This window comes from Aedes albopictus, unplaced genomic scaffold, assembly GCF_035046485.1.
Source record: "Aedes albopictus strain Foshan unplaced genomic scaffold, AalbF5 HiC_scaffold_728, whole genome shotgun sequence".
In the NCBI taxonomy this organism is placed as follows: domain Eukaryota; kingdom Metazoa; phylum Arthropoda; class Insecta; order Diptera; family Culicidae; genus Aedes; species Aedes albopictus.
The window spans coordinates 2389-17685 of NW_026917563.1; the positions used below are offsets into that span (position 1 = coordinate 2389).

Sequence of the window (15297 nt, forward strand, 5' to 3'; positions counted from 1 at the left end):
CCGATATGATTAGCGTAACACTTTTGCAATGAATTTCAGATTTCTTCGATTGCTCCGCTATTTCAACAAAATTTTGGAAAAAAAATTCTACCATAGTTAGAAAATGTAAACAAAACAACTTGAACCACAACGAAGTCACACACAAAGTTTGAACATCTAGCTTTGTAGCAAGTGTTGGCAGCTGTTGTAAACAAAACAAACAGCGTTGCCGAATCGACGTATGTAACTTCCGCTCATCTCTATGTAGAGGATTTCTACTTACCACCCAATTCACCACCCACCGAAAAATAAAATCAAAACAAACACTGTCAAAATCATTCCTACATTTGCGTCACATTCACAAAGATTTACCAATGCGAGTGAAGTTCATCCAAATGCAGTTTTATTCAAGCAAATCTATGTAAAATAAAAGTAATAAGGGAACGTTCAAAAATTACGTCCAACATTTGGGGGAGGGGGGGTCTAGAAAAGTGTGACAGTACGTGTATTGGGTATAGGGAAATTGCGTGACAGAGGGGGGAGGGGGGGTCTAGAAATCCCGAAAAACGATGGACGTAATTTTTGAATCTTCCCTAATGTGTAAAATATTTTACAATGGGCCTTTTCATTTGACGTCTTAAATCAGCTGATTGTTCGGGCGTTTGACAGTTCTTCTATGAAGATGACACGTTCTTGTTAGCAGCTGTTGTTCAAGCTTTGTAAACAAATGCATGCACGGATCTGTCACATGAAAAGGCCTATAGTCCTGCGCTAATTTGTGCAAAAGATTTTAGACATTAAATTAAAGGCATTTACTCTGCACAAATTATGTGGAAACATTATTAGCGTGTAGTACGTGCGGTCTTTTCCCGCCATCCGGCTGGAAGACGACCGTAGTGACAGTTGTTGGTCGCAACGCACATGCGAGGCAGCGATTGAGTGAACGTCGCTAACGCCATCTATTCGCTGATTGCCACTTGGCAATTTGTGGCGGCCATGTTTTTTACACAAGCTGCTGAGTCAAACTTGAACGTCTGTCTGCGGTATAGCGCATTGAGTTCACCACTGTGCGATAGTCCCACTAGTTTTCACGAGTGCGAAAACGCAAATAAAAGCAAAGATGAATACTAAGATCAAACAGTAGGAAAAAAAATGATTTAATTTCGGGGTCTTTTCATTTTAATTGAAACGGGGTCTTTTCATCCACGAGCCCCTTGTTTTGACATCAACTTCGATTTACTTTGGCGATCCCCTCGGGGTTGTTGTTTTTTTCGCATGTTTATGTTTTTGTTTTGATCGGAGGCAGCGCAGCATGCAGGATACGATAACGCGGAAAACGCAGCTAATGCTGTTCCGGATCCGCATTACGGGAAACAATTCGGGTGCACCGATGACTCCTAGGACTCTATCGTCAAGGTAAGCACAGTCTGTTCTAGTGAAGCATTCATTATCTACAACTGTGTTTTGAAATTTATTGCAGATAATGATTGCAGATCGCGAAGCAATTCGATTGCAGATCGCGAACATTCTGGTGAGCGTGAGCTTTGCCGATGAAAGTTGAAAAGCCAAGAAAAAGAAATCCCGCAGTAAGAAGGGAAATGGAGAAAAAAATACAAAAACGACCTTAAAAACATAACGAACCGCTAGAGGTAAGGAGGCGTTTCCGGTACATATTAGAATCAGTAGAATTTTAAGATCATCCTTTTAATAAATGGGGATTATCTTGGCATAAAATATGTTCTTGAATGAGTCAATTCACATTTTTTTCTCATTTCACAGTACCCATCAACGAGTTAACGCAAGAAGCACAAAGTGGACGAATACATCAAACCGGTGGCAATAATTGATTTGAAACAATAACCCGAAAGACAGCTGATTTCCAGTCCCGAGGTTATGTAAGAGCACCTCGTTCTCATCGTGATTGCAATAAGAGATCAAGCGGTCTGTTAATGGTCAAATCGAACGCTTCTCTGGAACCGGTGCCGAAATTACCAGAATCCTATGTTCCCTTCGAGCAGACTTAGTCTCCGACTTAATCGCCAGGTTACGGACACAATATGGGTAGCACATTGACGATTATCTATCCGGAGAAGCATCAGCAACAACACTGTCCCATCAGTATCTGCGAGGTGCACAGGATTCTCAACAGTGCTGTCAGCGTCCTCGACCTGCATCCGACATCTCCGATGGATCATCACTCACCGCAAGGACCATTCTTGTATTCACCGATCTTCGCCGATTAAATCGATTCGCGTTCCTGTCACGGTCACCTCTGGTGTCATGGTACCAGGAACGTCAATTGGTATTTCGACCTTCTGCGGCGAAAATGTGAACAAGTAGATAATTACTTAATTTCGTTACTGCAGTTTTTGTCACTTGATAGTCTAAATAAATATGGGGCGGTGGGTAGGGAGGTTGTGGTTATATTTAGCAATGTGGAACTAACCGAAGATACCAAAGCCACATTAACATTTTAACGGATTGCATCATAAAGTGAAATTCTTTGGTAATATTTTCTTAGTAAGAATGTACTGAGGCTTTTTCGGTTCCCAATGCTAGGTGAAAGTTAGGACGTACTTAAGCTTTTTCGGTTCACCATGTCCTCTGAATGCAAGGTGAAGCAAATAAAGATGGAATATACTTAAGCTTTTTCGGTTCACCATGTCCTCTAAATGCAAGGTGAAGCAGATAAAGTTAGGACGTACTTAAGCTTTTTAGGTTCACCATGTCCTCTTAATGCAAGGTGAAGCAAATAAAGTTACGACGTACTTAAGCTTTTTAGGTTCACCATGTCCTCCTAATGCAAGGTGAAGCAAATGATGTTGGAACATACTTAAGCTTTTTCGGTTCACCATGTCCTCCTAATGCAAGGTGAAGCAAATGATGTTGGAACATACTTAAGCTTTTTCGGTTCACCATGTCCTCTAAATGCAAGGTGAAGCAGATAAAGTTAGGACGTACTTAAGCTTTTTAGGTTCACCATGTCCTCTTAATGCAAGGTGAAGCAAATAAAGTTACGACGTACTTAAGCTTTTTAGGTTCACCATGTCCTCCTAATGCAAGGTGAAGCAAATAAAGTTAGGCCGTACTTAAGTTTCTTCGGTTCACCATGTCCTCCTAATGCGAGATGAAGCAAATGGTTCATCATGTTCTCCCATCGCAAGGTGATGCATACGTAATCGTCTTTTGAATTCAAAGAAATTCTGAAGTTGTTACAGAAATTCTTAGGCAATATTACGTTTGGTCAGATGATTGAAATTTTCAGGTTCACCATGTTCTCCCAATGCAAGATTATGCATAGGTTTTTTTTAAATTCGATCTTCTACGAGCTTCGGGATTCATCTCATCCAACACATTCAAAGGTTCTTGAGGTCCATTGATGACAGAGCCACTATGTTCACAGCTGTTAAGGGGTGGGTATTGAGCAAGACTATGCTGAGAGTGACGGATTCGATTCCTGGTTGATTCAGGGAGTTTTTGTACTGGAAATTTTCTTGACCATAGAGTATCTTTGTGCCTGCCACACGTGTTTTTCGTGCAAAATTGTCATTGGCAGAGGAAGCTCTGAGTTGCATATAACTGACAGTGCTCACAGAGAACGCTTAGCCGAGAAGCAGACAATTGTCCCAATGAGTACGTTACGCCAAGAATTAGAAGAGGACAGTTTCTTATACTGTGGATAACTGATACTGAGAATTCTTAATTTAGATAAACAGCTTTATATATATAGATAAACAGTCAGACTTTATTGCATATTTTGTTTCAAATTCAACTGGTAATAAACACACCACAAGCTCAACCAGCCGATCACGCGAACATTTTTCCTCCTCACTCGCATTCAGAACACCGCATACGTACGCTTCCTCTTCCTGTTCCGCTTCTGCCTGATATCATGCAACGCACGTAACCTTCGTCTCTGCTGCTTTTCACTAAGCGCGTACTTTCTATCTACTGGCGGAATAATCCTGTCCGGCTTATGGAAAGCATCATTCGATTCAACCTGGGAATCGCCTTATCTCCCAATCTATAACCAGGTATATAACAGACGGTTCGTGGGTTGACGGGATTGTTGCTGTGCCTAGTTCATGCTAGGAAACGTTGAGACCAGAAGAATCTGCAGGCGATTGGTGAGCTTGGGTCTATAATGGAAGGTTTTGAATATTAGTATGCATAAATTAAATGCCTTTAATCAAATACGTACCCAGATGCATTTGAACAAACACGACCAATAAATACTTTTTTTTACAGAAAACTGAACGCACAAACGTAAACAAGAATGAAAAAGAAAGAGCAAACACAAATTGTCAGTTTTGACAACCGCCGTCTGTCAAAATTGGGGGTCGACCATGAACGACGGGATAAAACGAAAAGCCCCGTGTGCCGATCAAAAATTACGTCGAGGTCACTGTTGAGACGCCGCAATTAATAAAAGTTAGGTCGGTAAAGTCAGTGAACAGGCCTAATACTGAATAGCTCTAACCCAGCAGCATAACCGTAGCATGACAGCTCGCGCGAATTAGTAGTGGTGGAGAGAATAGTGAGTAGTAGAAAGCAGTGGTAGCATACAGTGTAAATGAAAAGTAAATAGAAAGCATAGAGGAGAGAAGACGGGTTTTCGCCATTGCAAACAAGCAAAACTATTTGGTTGGGAATATAATCGTAAAAGTTTAATTTATTTGCGAATAATTATAGTTCAGTGCGGTTAATCGTCGGTCTGTAGTTGGTCTGTGCCTGTAGTCAAACAAAAATCCGTGAGTAGTACCTGAAAAGAAAAGAGGAAATGGGTGAGAAAATAATGTAAACATTGATTATACGTACATATAGGCTCGGCGTATACTAACGAGGAGAACTGTGAAAACAACAGGATCCGTGGTAAATTGTAGCGTTGATTGAAGCTATACCGACGAATCCGCTAAAGAGCGAATAGGGTAGTTGCACCAGTGTTCGACACCTCGACTAATCGGAGAAACATTTCGAAGGTTAAAACGAAACCGCTTTATTGTAAGTACTATAAATAGATTAGATTAGTGAAATTGTATAATTAATGAATCAATAAATTTTAGTTTGAGCGTCGCCGAAAACCAGTCGGCTGCTGAAGAAAAGTGTGGTTTCCCTTCGGGAACAAACTCAAAAATAAAGCGACGCGTCCCGGTGAGAAACTGGTCCTACTCGCGAGATGAGTTCCGATGCCGAATCTACCCACGACCAAACCGTGATGGATCTGACGGCAACCCCCTGCGGGATCTGTGGCCCGTCTACGCGCGACGAGGTGATGGTCGGCTGTGAAGAATGTACGGAATGGTTCCACATTCGTTGTGTTGGCATCGAAGAAGGAAAACTGCCCAAAAAGTGGTACTGCCAAAGCAAAGCCTGCCAGGAAAAGGCCCAGGAGAATCAGAGGCAGAAGAAGCAGACTCGTAGTCGGAAACAAACCGAGGAGTCTGATAAATCTAGTGTCACCTCCCGTTTGGGATCGTCTAGCGTGGAAGCGAAGGTCAGAGCGCTAGAAGAACGTCAGAAGCGGCAGATGGAGGAGCTGGCAACGGAGATGCAGCTGCGAAAGAAAGAGAAAGAGTTGCAGCGTGCGCTTGAAAAGAAGAAAATGGAGATGGAGTTGCACATGCGCGCCGAGGAAGAAGAGGAAGAAAAGGCTTGGCAAGCGGAAATGCTTCGGAAGAAGAGGGACCAAATCGAGCGTATAAAAGCGAACCGAGAGTCGTTTGAGAAGCAGATGGCGGACATGGACAAGGAGTTAGCGGGCCTCAAGATTAGAAAAACGTCAACAAAAATTACTGCGGATGTTCCGCGTGGGAGCTCTTCCGGCAAGTACAACCAAAATGCGTTGAAGCTGGCGAAGGGAAACATCAAGAAGTTCGTGGAAGACAGCGAAAGTACCAAGGACGAAGATGAAGAAGATGAATACTCCGAAAAGTCTGATCGCCACAGTCAGAGCTCCGACTCGTCAATTGAGGAAAAGGTCAGAAAAAGCGTATCGGAGAGCAGGAAGTATGTCGACAGCGGCAGCCAAAACGGGCTGGGGCAACAACAGCCCAGACCGACAAAGGCACAGCTGGCTGCAAGAAAAGGGCTCACGTACAAGCTACCGAAATTTTCAGGCAAGCCAGCGCAGTGGCCGTTATTCTATGCGGCGTACAAAGCATCAAACGATGCATGTGGTTACATGAACCACGACAATCTGATGCGGTTGCAAGAAGCGCTTGAAGGTGATGCTCTTGAGCTCGTGAGTGGACAGCTTCTTCTTCCTGAGTCTATTCCAAGGGTTATAGAGAAGCTGCGTCGCCATTACGGCCGTCCGGAACAGCTGCTCGAAAGTCTGCTCGATAAAGTCAACCGGCTGGATCCTCCGCAACCGGACAATTTGAGGAGTTTTGTTCCTTTCGGGAATACAGTGGAGCAGCTTTGCGGTCACCTGGAGGCCGCGGATCTACGGCAGCATCTCGTTAACCCTCTGTTGATTAAATCCCTGGTTGCAAAGCTGCCAGATCGCGAAAAGCGCGAATGGGTACATTACCGTAGAGGCCGGGGGGAAACCACTTTGCGGACATTGACAGACTTCCTAATGGAAATCGTAGAGGATGCCTGCGAAGCAAACATCGACATGGATTTCAATTCGTCTCAGCAGCAAAGATCCGCTTCTGGAAGTAAGAAAACATCCAACGAAACTGGCATGTTATGCTGTCACCAGGGTATCAGTAGTACTTCTGCTGAGGAAAAGCTGATGAAACCATGCAAACTGTGCGGGAAAACAGAGCATCGTCTACGGCATTGCGTGAACTTCAAGAAACTGCGGTACGACGAGCGTCTTCAACTTGTAACACGAGAAAAGCTCTGCCACGTTTGTCTCAACGATCATATCGGACCGTGCAAATTCAAGATCCGCTGTAATATTGGTGACTGCAAGCAGTTTCATAATCCGCTAATGCACCCTGTCACCCATGTAGTTGGTCTGAGTGCACATATCCAAACGAATTGCTCCGTCTTGTTCCGGATTGTTCCAGTACAGTTACACGTTGGGGAAAAATCAGTTACGGTGCTAGCATTCTTAGACGAAGGAGCCTCAGTCACGCTAGTGGAAAAAGGTCTGGCCGACCGGCTCGGCGTAGTCGGAACACCAGAACGGCTAACCATCAAATGGACGGGGAATGTATCCAGAGTTGAAGAGTCTCGACGAACAAATTTGTGGGTGTCAGGAACTACTGACGGTGCCACAGCTAAAACTCTGTTGCACACGGTCCACACCGTTGAAAAGCTAATGCTGCCTCGTCAGAAGCTCGACTACGGAGAACTCGCCGCTCATTACAATCACTTGCGTGGGTTACCCGTCGAGTCTTACGATGGCCAACCACAACTGCTTATCGGAGCAAATAATGTACACTCCTTTGTTCCGACAGAGGCTAGGGCCGGTAAAATAATGGAGCCGATTGCAGTTCGGACCGACCTAGGATGGACGGTGTATGGGCCTACACAATCAAGCACATCGGCGGTTGGATATCTCAGTTATCATCACCGAGCCGAGCGAGCCAATAATAGTGAACATCAAGAGCTACGCAAAAACCGGAAATCGTTTCAGAATTTGATTGGGAAGCAGCGGCTGCATGTGGTAGCCGGAATGTGTGAACGAAAGAACCTTAGACAAAAGCACCAACAAGAAACTGCCTGCGAGCGTGATGGTTGTAGAACAGATGATGTGCAGAAGAGGCGGAAAACCTCGCGAATTCCGTTTGGATCTCCGAAACTACGGAATAAAACATTAACCAATTTCCACGATTATCAACGGAACGGGTGCGGTCGCGTCGCCAACAGGGAAGTCCTGTTGAAAAATAATCCTGCGGAGCAGAATCGTATGCCGAAAGTTGTTTTGGAAGTCCCGAGCAAATGGTCGAACGGTGAAAACTGCTGTTTCGAAATGAACGGAGGTAGTAATCAAACCAGCAGCATTACGACAGCATACCGAGGTAGCAAAACCAGCTGGCCAGATCAGTTAGCGAAGGGTATGTATTGTAATACACAAGGCGGAGAGATTTGGTGAGTTTAGCGGCGCTGTAGGTAATGTAAATCCAGAACACCGGATGTTACGGGCTGGGGTGTTGAGACGCCGCAATTAATAAAAGTTAGGTCGGTAAAGTCAGTGAACAGGCCTAATACTGAATAGCTCTAACCCAGCAGCATAACCGTAGCATGACAGCTCGCGCGAATTAGTAGTGGTGGAGAGAATAGTGAGTAGTAGAAAGCAGTGGTAGCATACAGTGTAAATGAAAAGTAAATAGAAAGCATAGAGGAGAGAAGACGGGGTTTCGCCATTGCAAACAAGCAAAACTATTTGGTTGGGAATATAATCGTAAAAGTTTAATTTATTTGCGAATAATTATAGTTCAGTGCGGTTAATCGTCGGTCTGTAGTTGGTCTGTGCCTGTAGTCAAACAAAAATCCGTGAGTAGTACCTGAAAAGAAAAGAGGAAATGGGTGAGAAAATAATGTAAACATTGATTATACGTACATATAGGCTCGGCGTATACTAACGAGGAGAACTGTGAAAACAACAGGATCCGTGGTAAATTGTAGCGTTGATTGAAGCTATACCGACGAATCCGCTAAAGAGCGAATAGGGTAGTTGCACCAGTGTTCGACACCTCGACTAATCGGAGAAACATTTCGAAGGTTAAAACGAAACCGCTTTATTGTAAGTACTATAAATAGATTAGATTAGTGAAATTGTATAATTAATGAATCAATAAATTTTAGTTTGAGCGTCGCCGAAAACCAGTCGGCTGCTGAAGAAAAGTGTGGTTTCCCTTCGGGAACAGTCACCAAAAAAAATGCTAGTTGTATATCGTTATCGTTGATAAAAGTGCGCGATTGCATCCAATCAACTTGGTGTCTTCAGAGCACTTATTCAGCATACATCGAAGAAATAGAGTGCCGAAGACATCAATTTCATTTTATGCAATTGGCTCTGACGGCAGCAAAAATGCACTCACTCCAATGGGAAATCCCATTTGTATCTGTCATCGTGTGCGTGAAGAAGTATAAACAAACGTGTTTTGTCTCGTTTTTTCTCACGTTTGCCATACGACTCCCGCCAGGCGGCAGCACTGCGGCGCTGTCAAGGCCTATCGCGCAGTTTTATTCACGTTTTCGCACTTATGAAGACTTTGTGTGCAGTCCAGTGGTGAACATAATGCGGTATATGCTTATTAATGGTTCTGAATTGTTACTTGGGATGCTCTGTTCTTGAGTTATGATTTTCCAAAGTAAGTAGTGTCAGCGGAAAACAAAAAATTTCCAACTGATTTTTCCGGGAAAATAGGCGGCCCTGAATTTCTCTCATTTTTTTATTCATACATTAGCTGTCCCGGCAAACTTTGTCTTGCCAAGCTGTGGTGGTTTGACCTGGGTGGCCAGACCTACCGATTTCTTGGTAGTCCTACCGATTTTTGACATGCCTACCGATTCACAGACGCGAGCCCTAAAACAACCGATTTTTTAAATTTCCTACCAAAAACTACCGATTTTCTACCCTGATAAGCAACAATGATAAAATATCTAAATAATTATTTTTGAACTAAAGAAATTTGGCATGCAACTTTGAAATCAGATCCATCCACTTTAGATTGAAAGAGCTTGCCTATTTTTGCCAGAAATTTCTGAGAAAATTTCTGTATAAGTTCTTGGTGAGTTTCCTCAAGCATTTACTGTTGTGATTACTCCAGGAATTCCTCCTGTAGTTCTTTCATAAATTCTTCCAAGAATACATCTAAGGATTGTTCCAGAGATTCTTGCAGAAATTCCTTCAAAGATTCGTTAAGAGATTTCAACAAAGATTCCTCTAGAGATAGAGCTTCGTTCAAAGATTCCTCCAGCGATTGCTCCAAGCACCTCCAAGCACTTTTCCAAAAAATCCTCGAGGATTTTCATCTTTGTATCCCTCTAAGAATTTTTGTGATTCCTCCAGGTATTTCTGCTGGAATTACTCTTAGAATTTATGTTGCGATTTTCTTTCTAGGATTCCACCAGAAATTTCTTTTTATAATTCTGGAATTATATGGGCTATAATTCTTCCTCCTGTGATTTCTCCAAGAAATCTTCCTGGAATTTGTACAGATGTTTTATTTAGGAATTCCTCCAAGAATTTTTTTATGGGAAATTAATATAGGGGAGCAATTTCTGCTCCTGAAATGCCTCCAGTGATTTTTGGGGATTTTCTGAGGCATCACTACATGGTTTTTCTAGAGACTACCCCAGAAATTCTTCCAAAAATGCTTCAGGAGGATCCTTCTTAGAATTTCTCCAGAGAATCGTCCAAAAATACCTTGAACGATTTCTTTCGAGAATTGTTTTGATAAATAAGCTACACCACTTTTTTAACCCTAAAAGGGATACCTGGGGTCCATTGGACCCCAGGCGCCTTTCAGAGTTCGTCTTTGATGGAACACACTCAGCGAGGTGACGAAACTGATGCCATGAAGGTATCCCTTTTAGGGTTATGAGCTTGGTGGTATTGTTATTGATAAAATATTCATTGAGACCCTTGTAGAAGTTATAGAGATTTGTTTTGAAATATTACTGGTTGCATTTTTTCTATAACTTTTTAAGAACAACTGGTGGAATTTCAAAAAGAAATCCTGAATGTCGAGTAAAAGTAGAACAATCTTGCTCAGGAGGAAATCCTGATATTTTCAATAAATGCGAAATGAATGCCTGATCAGGTTTCATACACTGGGAAAAAATCTTCATTCCTTCTATGTGTCCGGCCGGGACATGGATTTTTGCAATGGGGGTAAACAAATGCTTTCCATTAGTGCGACTCATACTTTTGATGAGGCACCATACAGCAGCGACTCATACAATTTAGAGCACATACTATTCATTATTTTGCCTGCGTAATCGGGTATTAGTTACATATACTTTGGATGTGGTTTCGCACATGGAATCGTTATAATTTTCTTTCGTGAAAAGAATTTTAAGTTTAGTCAAAAGTTTTTAATAGCTTATTATATAAGTCATAAATGATCAAAATTTCATTGCATTCGGTTCATTGAATCCGGAGATATAACAGCTCAAAGTTGCTATCGTATAATTATACCTTTTTCTAGAACCTTTATAACTTCATGTAGAATAGCCCGATCTTTTCAAAAAATTGACCACTGATACACAACTAGTTGATGAACTTGCTGTAAAAATTTGAGAATATTTGATGCCTTTTTCGAAAAGTTACAGTGAGTTGAACATTTTTTGAAAAGTGAAAATTTTAACTGTCCCAGTTATTTTGAGTATCCCCTGCGGTTTTCGTTGAAAAAAGTTTCATTATTATGTTTCCAGTTCAAAACCGAATTAGTGACATTAAATTTTTTTCTTTGACTTCCGCTGCTTTTGCCTTGCGTCAAACACAATGTCGGAAGTGGGGCGCTGTATTGTACACCTGGTGCTCTATACAGCGCCCTGTGCCGCCTACTGGAGGGAATCGAGAATATCATTATCTATATCGATGATATACTCATATTTGCCGACACACTAGAAAAGCTCAGGGCAACTACTGCCCAGGTCCTGCGTATCCTCCGTGCTCATAATTTAACCCTCAACAATGAAAAATGCGAATTCGACAAAAGTTTTATCACCTTTTTGGGTCATGGTTTGGATGAAAGCGGGTTCCATGTCGATGAAGCCAAAGTAAAGGCAATCAAAAGATTCCGACCACCTACCAGCGTCTCCGAGTTGAAAAGTTTTTTGGGAATGGCATCGTTCATCAGTCCATATATAAAAGATTTCACGAAGATCACGAGTACACTCTGGGCTGCAACTACCGCTAAAAATTGGGATTGGGGTCGCGAGCAAGCATCAGCATTCGAAACTGTCAAGGATCGAATAACTCGTTGCGCCACAACCCTTGGATACTTTTCAGACACAGACAGAACAATTCTGTACACTGACGCCTCTCCCAATGCACTTGGAGCTGTCCTGGTACAACAGAGTCCCACCCGATCTCCCCGAATCATAAGCTTCGCATCAAAAGCCCTAACGACCACTGAGCAACGATATGCACAAAATCAACGAGAAGCACTTGCAACCGTATGGGCTGTGGAACATTTTTCTTTCTTTCTTCTTGGACGCCATTTCACCCTGCGAACCGATGCCCAGGGCGTCGCTTTTATACTGAACCGATCTCGCGAAAGCTCAAAGAGGGCACTGACCAGAGCTGACGGATGGGCTCTTCGACTTAGCCCGTACAGCTACAGCGTAGAGTACATTCGTGGCCGCGATAATATCGCCGACCCACCGTCCCGTTTGTATGTTGGCAATGATGAGCCTTTTGATGATGAACATAGCCCGTGGGAGATAGCAACACTAGAAGTTAATTCGACGGGTTTCTTAACCGAAAATGAGCTTCGTGAGGAGACTGGCTCGGATACCACTATACGCAGTGTGATCGACGCACTTGAAACTCAGATCTGGCCAAGGGAGTTGACAAGGTATAAGAGCATTTCCAATGACCTGTCAGTTCGTGATGGAATTTTAATAAAAAATGGCTGTGTCGTGGTTCCAAACAAGCTCCGAGAAAAAGCATTACGCCTGGCGCACGACGGACACCCAATGGCCGCTAAACTAAAAAGCATTCTACGCGAACGTGTGTGGTGGCCAGGCTTGGCCACTGATGCGGAGAATTGGGTGAAAACATGCGAAATCTGCGCAACGAACGGTCGCCCGGAGAAACCGACGCCGATGAGAAGAATTTTCGCGCCGCAGGCTGTACGGGAAACCATTGCTTTAGATTTTAACGGCCCATACGCACGTTTTGGAGGTGTGTCGATTTTGCTAATTGTCGATTACCGATCAAGGTAAACCCCTACTATATATATATTTACACAGAAATAATCATAATCCCGCAAACATAATTCTAACTAATTTGTCCCTCACAGATTCCTGATTGCTCGCCCAGTGAAGTCAACCAGTTTTGAGCAGACTAGACAGGTGCTAGAAGGCGTATTCGAACGAGAGGGTTTCCCGAAGTTTATTCGTTCTGACAACGGGCCGCCATTCAACGGCGATGATTACAAAAAGTACTGCTCCGAACGAGGAATTGAGACCCAATATTCCACGCTATTGTTTCCCCAGCAGAACGGCCTCGTCGAAAATTATATGAAGCTTGTTAATAAGGCGATGGCAACAGCGGTGAGCAATGGAACATGCTTCAAGGAAGCGTTACAAGCAGCTGTGAACGCTCACAATGCCGCGTCCCACTCGGTCACTGGGGTACCACCGGAAGAGGTTATGCTTGGACGTAAAATCAAGCGCCGACTTCCGTTGCTACATCACACAAAAGCAAACTTTGACGAAGAAATTCTCAACCAAAGAGACCGGTGTGAGAAGTTAAAGGCAAAGGAACGCGAGGATGCTCGCAGGGGAGCTTGATCTTGTCGCGTTGGCCCAGGTGACACGGTAATTGTTGAACGAGTAACGCGTACAAAAGGAGAAAGCAGATTCGATCCGCAGCGGTATACTGTTATACAAGAAGATAACGGTAGCCTGGCACTACACAACGACGAAGGACAAATCCTTAAACGCCATGTAACTCAGACAAGAAAAGTGAGCAAGTGGCGTGAACCTGAGCACAAGTCCAACGATGATGCCAGCATTGATCAAGGACCATCCAACTACCAACAATCATCAGCAGGACCAACAATTCGACCGCAGAGGGCAAAAGCACAGCCAACTTACTTGAAGGATTATGTCCAGTCAATTGATGATTAACTCCATTCACTTCAACTGCATACCGGGAGAAAACGGAATCCAATTTTTGTTCATGCTACGTGACCCTAGAATAGATTGAATTAACATTAAATGTTGTAAACATTTGTTTTCCAAGAAAGAAACTTCATCACAAATATGAATAGACACAATACTCACTGCAAGGTAGAAACCAGTTATGATAATTTACTTTTATCTTGCCATTCCGATTGCTTCTGGGTTCTAGATACCCTCTTCGTGTCTCTTTGTTTACTTTTTTTCCCGTTTGATTTTGCAGCACACTTCAAACGCACACAGAAAGTACACTTCAAACTAAGCTGACGTTTCTCACCCCACTGAAAAAGATATGTGTGACAGAGGGTATAGCTACACACGGAAAACAAAACAAAATGAAAAAGAAATATTTTTGCGACACGGTAAAAAAAAAAAAAAACCTGTAATGCTTCGCAAAGTCTAATTTAATAAATATGAGTTTTTATTTTTAAGTAGATGGAGGGAAGTATGGGTTACACAATTCCATGCTTTGTCGAAGAGGGACGTCTTATTTAAAGTAGGAGGGGGATGTGCGGGTCTGATATACCCCTTGATCAGAGCTGTGAGCCGGTAGCTGTCAAAGCCGAATGATCCAGTTCGGCACGAACATTGACAGCTGTTCGGCTCCTCGACAACTCACGATGAGGACACACTCCAGCAAGCACTTGGCCTCTTGCTCATCGGACGGTCATCGAGTGCGGACGCATAGGTAGGTAGCTCCGCACCACGCTGTTTGGACCAACCCATTCGGCGCATGCCAAAACCGCACACGCCCCACTTCCGACATTGTTTTTAACGCATGAAATAAGCAGCGGAAGTCAAAGGAAAAATGTCGCTAATTCGGTTTTGAACTGGAAACATAATATATTCTGAAACACTTCGGCCCAAACCCGTACGCGAGCCCGTACGGTAATGAAAAAAAAAACCTCCATATGTCAATAGTCCATTTAACGAGCCGATTTTATGATTGAAATTTTGACAGGAGATAGCGTCCTAACCCGTGATTCAACATTGATGTCACTTCGTAAAACGGCTCATATTGTCGTCGCGGTTGAAACCCGAAGTATCCCCACACCCGACAATCGAATTTTCTCAAAATCCATACGTTAAACCTAACGTCGGACGTAGTGCGCTGGACAGCGGACCTGGCCCTCTATCCAGCGCACTGTGTGCGACGTACGACCGACACACAGTTTAGGAGAAACATCGAGTTTCGCGTGTCAAAAATTCCGATTTTCAACTGCACGAACAATACGCAAGGCTAAATCCAAAATCCTCTAGTAGTGATCCGTCCCCCGAAGTGTGGCGTCTTTTCTCTGTGTTTTAGTTTTAAACAATCAATTTTTGTGTATACTTTTATTTTGGCGTGCATTTTTGAACCTAATCGACAAAATAATCGATTACTTAAATATTTTGAACAACCCTCTTGTAATAATCTGTCAAGTTAGAAACACACGCACACAAACAAGCAATGCAAGGTTAACTGGTGCAAATGGTTGTATGGTATTACCGCAGAGAGCA

General features: G+C 43.1%; 1 protein-coding gene and 2 long non-coding RNA genes across 3 annotated transcripts; 2 read left to right on the forward strand and 1 right to left on the reverse strand.

Moving 5' to 3' along the window:
* The first annotated feature begins 1100 nt into the window (after window positions 1–1100).
* LOC115258868 (uncharacterized) lies at window positions 1101–3372 on the forward strand. The gene is made up of 3 exons (XR_003893881.2): window positions 1101–1395; window positions 1460–1628; window positions 1759–3372. It is a non-coding gene; the product is annotated as an uncharacterized LOC115258868 (long non-coding RNA).
* Window positions 3373–3719: 347 nt separating this feature from the next.
* On the reverse strand, window positions 3720–4325 carry LOC134284762 (uncharacterized). The gene is made up of 3 exons (XR_009995926.1): window positions 4181–4325; window positions 3910–4118; window positions 3720–3842 (listed from the first exon to the last, which is right to left on the reverse strand). It is a non-coding gene; the product is annotated as an uncharacterized LOC134284762 (long non-coding RNA).
* Window positions 4326–12588: 8263 nt separating this feature from the next.
* LOC134284763 (uncharacterized protein K02A2.6-like) lies at window positions 12589–13407 on the forward strand. Its single transcript, XM_062844011.1, has 2 exons — window positions 12589–12833; window positions 12915–13407. Exons 1-2 carry the CDS (start codon window positions 12589–12591, stop codon window positions 13405–13407), a joined length of 738 nt encoding a protein of 245 aa, XP_062699995.1.
* The last annotated feature ends 1890 nt before the right edge of the window (window positions 13408–15297 follow it).

Coding starts and splice junctions, on each gene's coding strand:
- LOC134284763 (XM_062844011.1), top strand. CDS start 12,589: ATGGCCGCTAAACTAAAAAGCATTCTACGCGAACGTGTGTGGTGGCCA. Junction 12,834..12,914: donor ATTGTCGATTACCGATCAAG/GTAAACCCCTAC, acceptor TGTCCCTCACAG/ATTCCTGATTGCTCGCCCAG.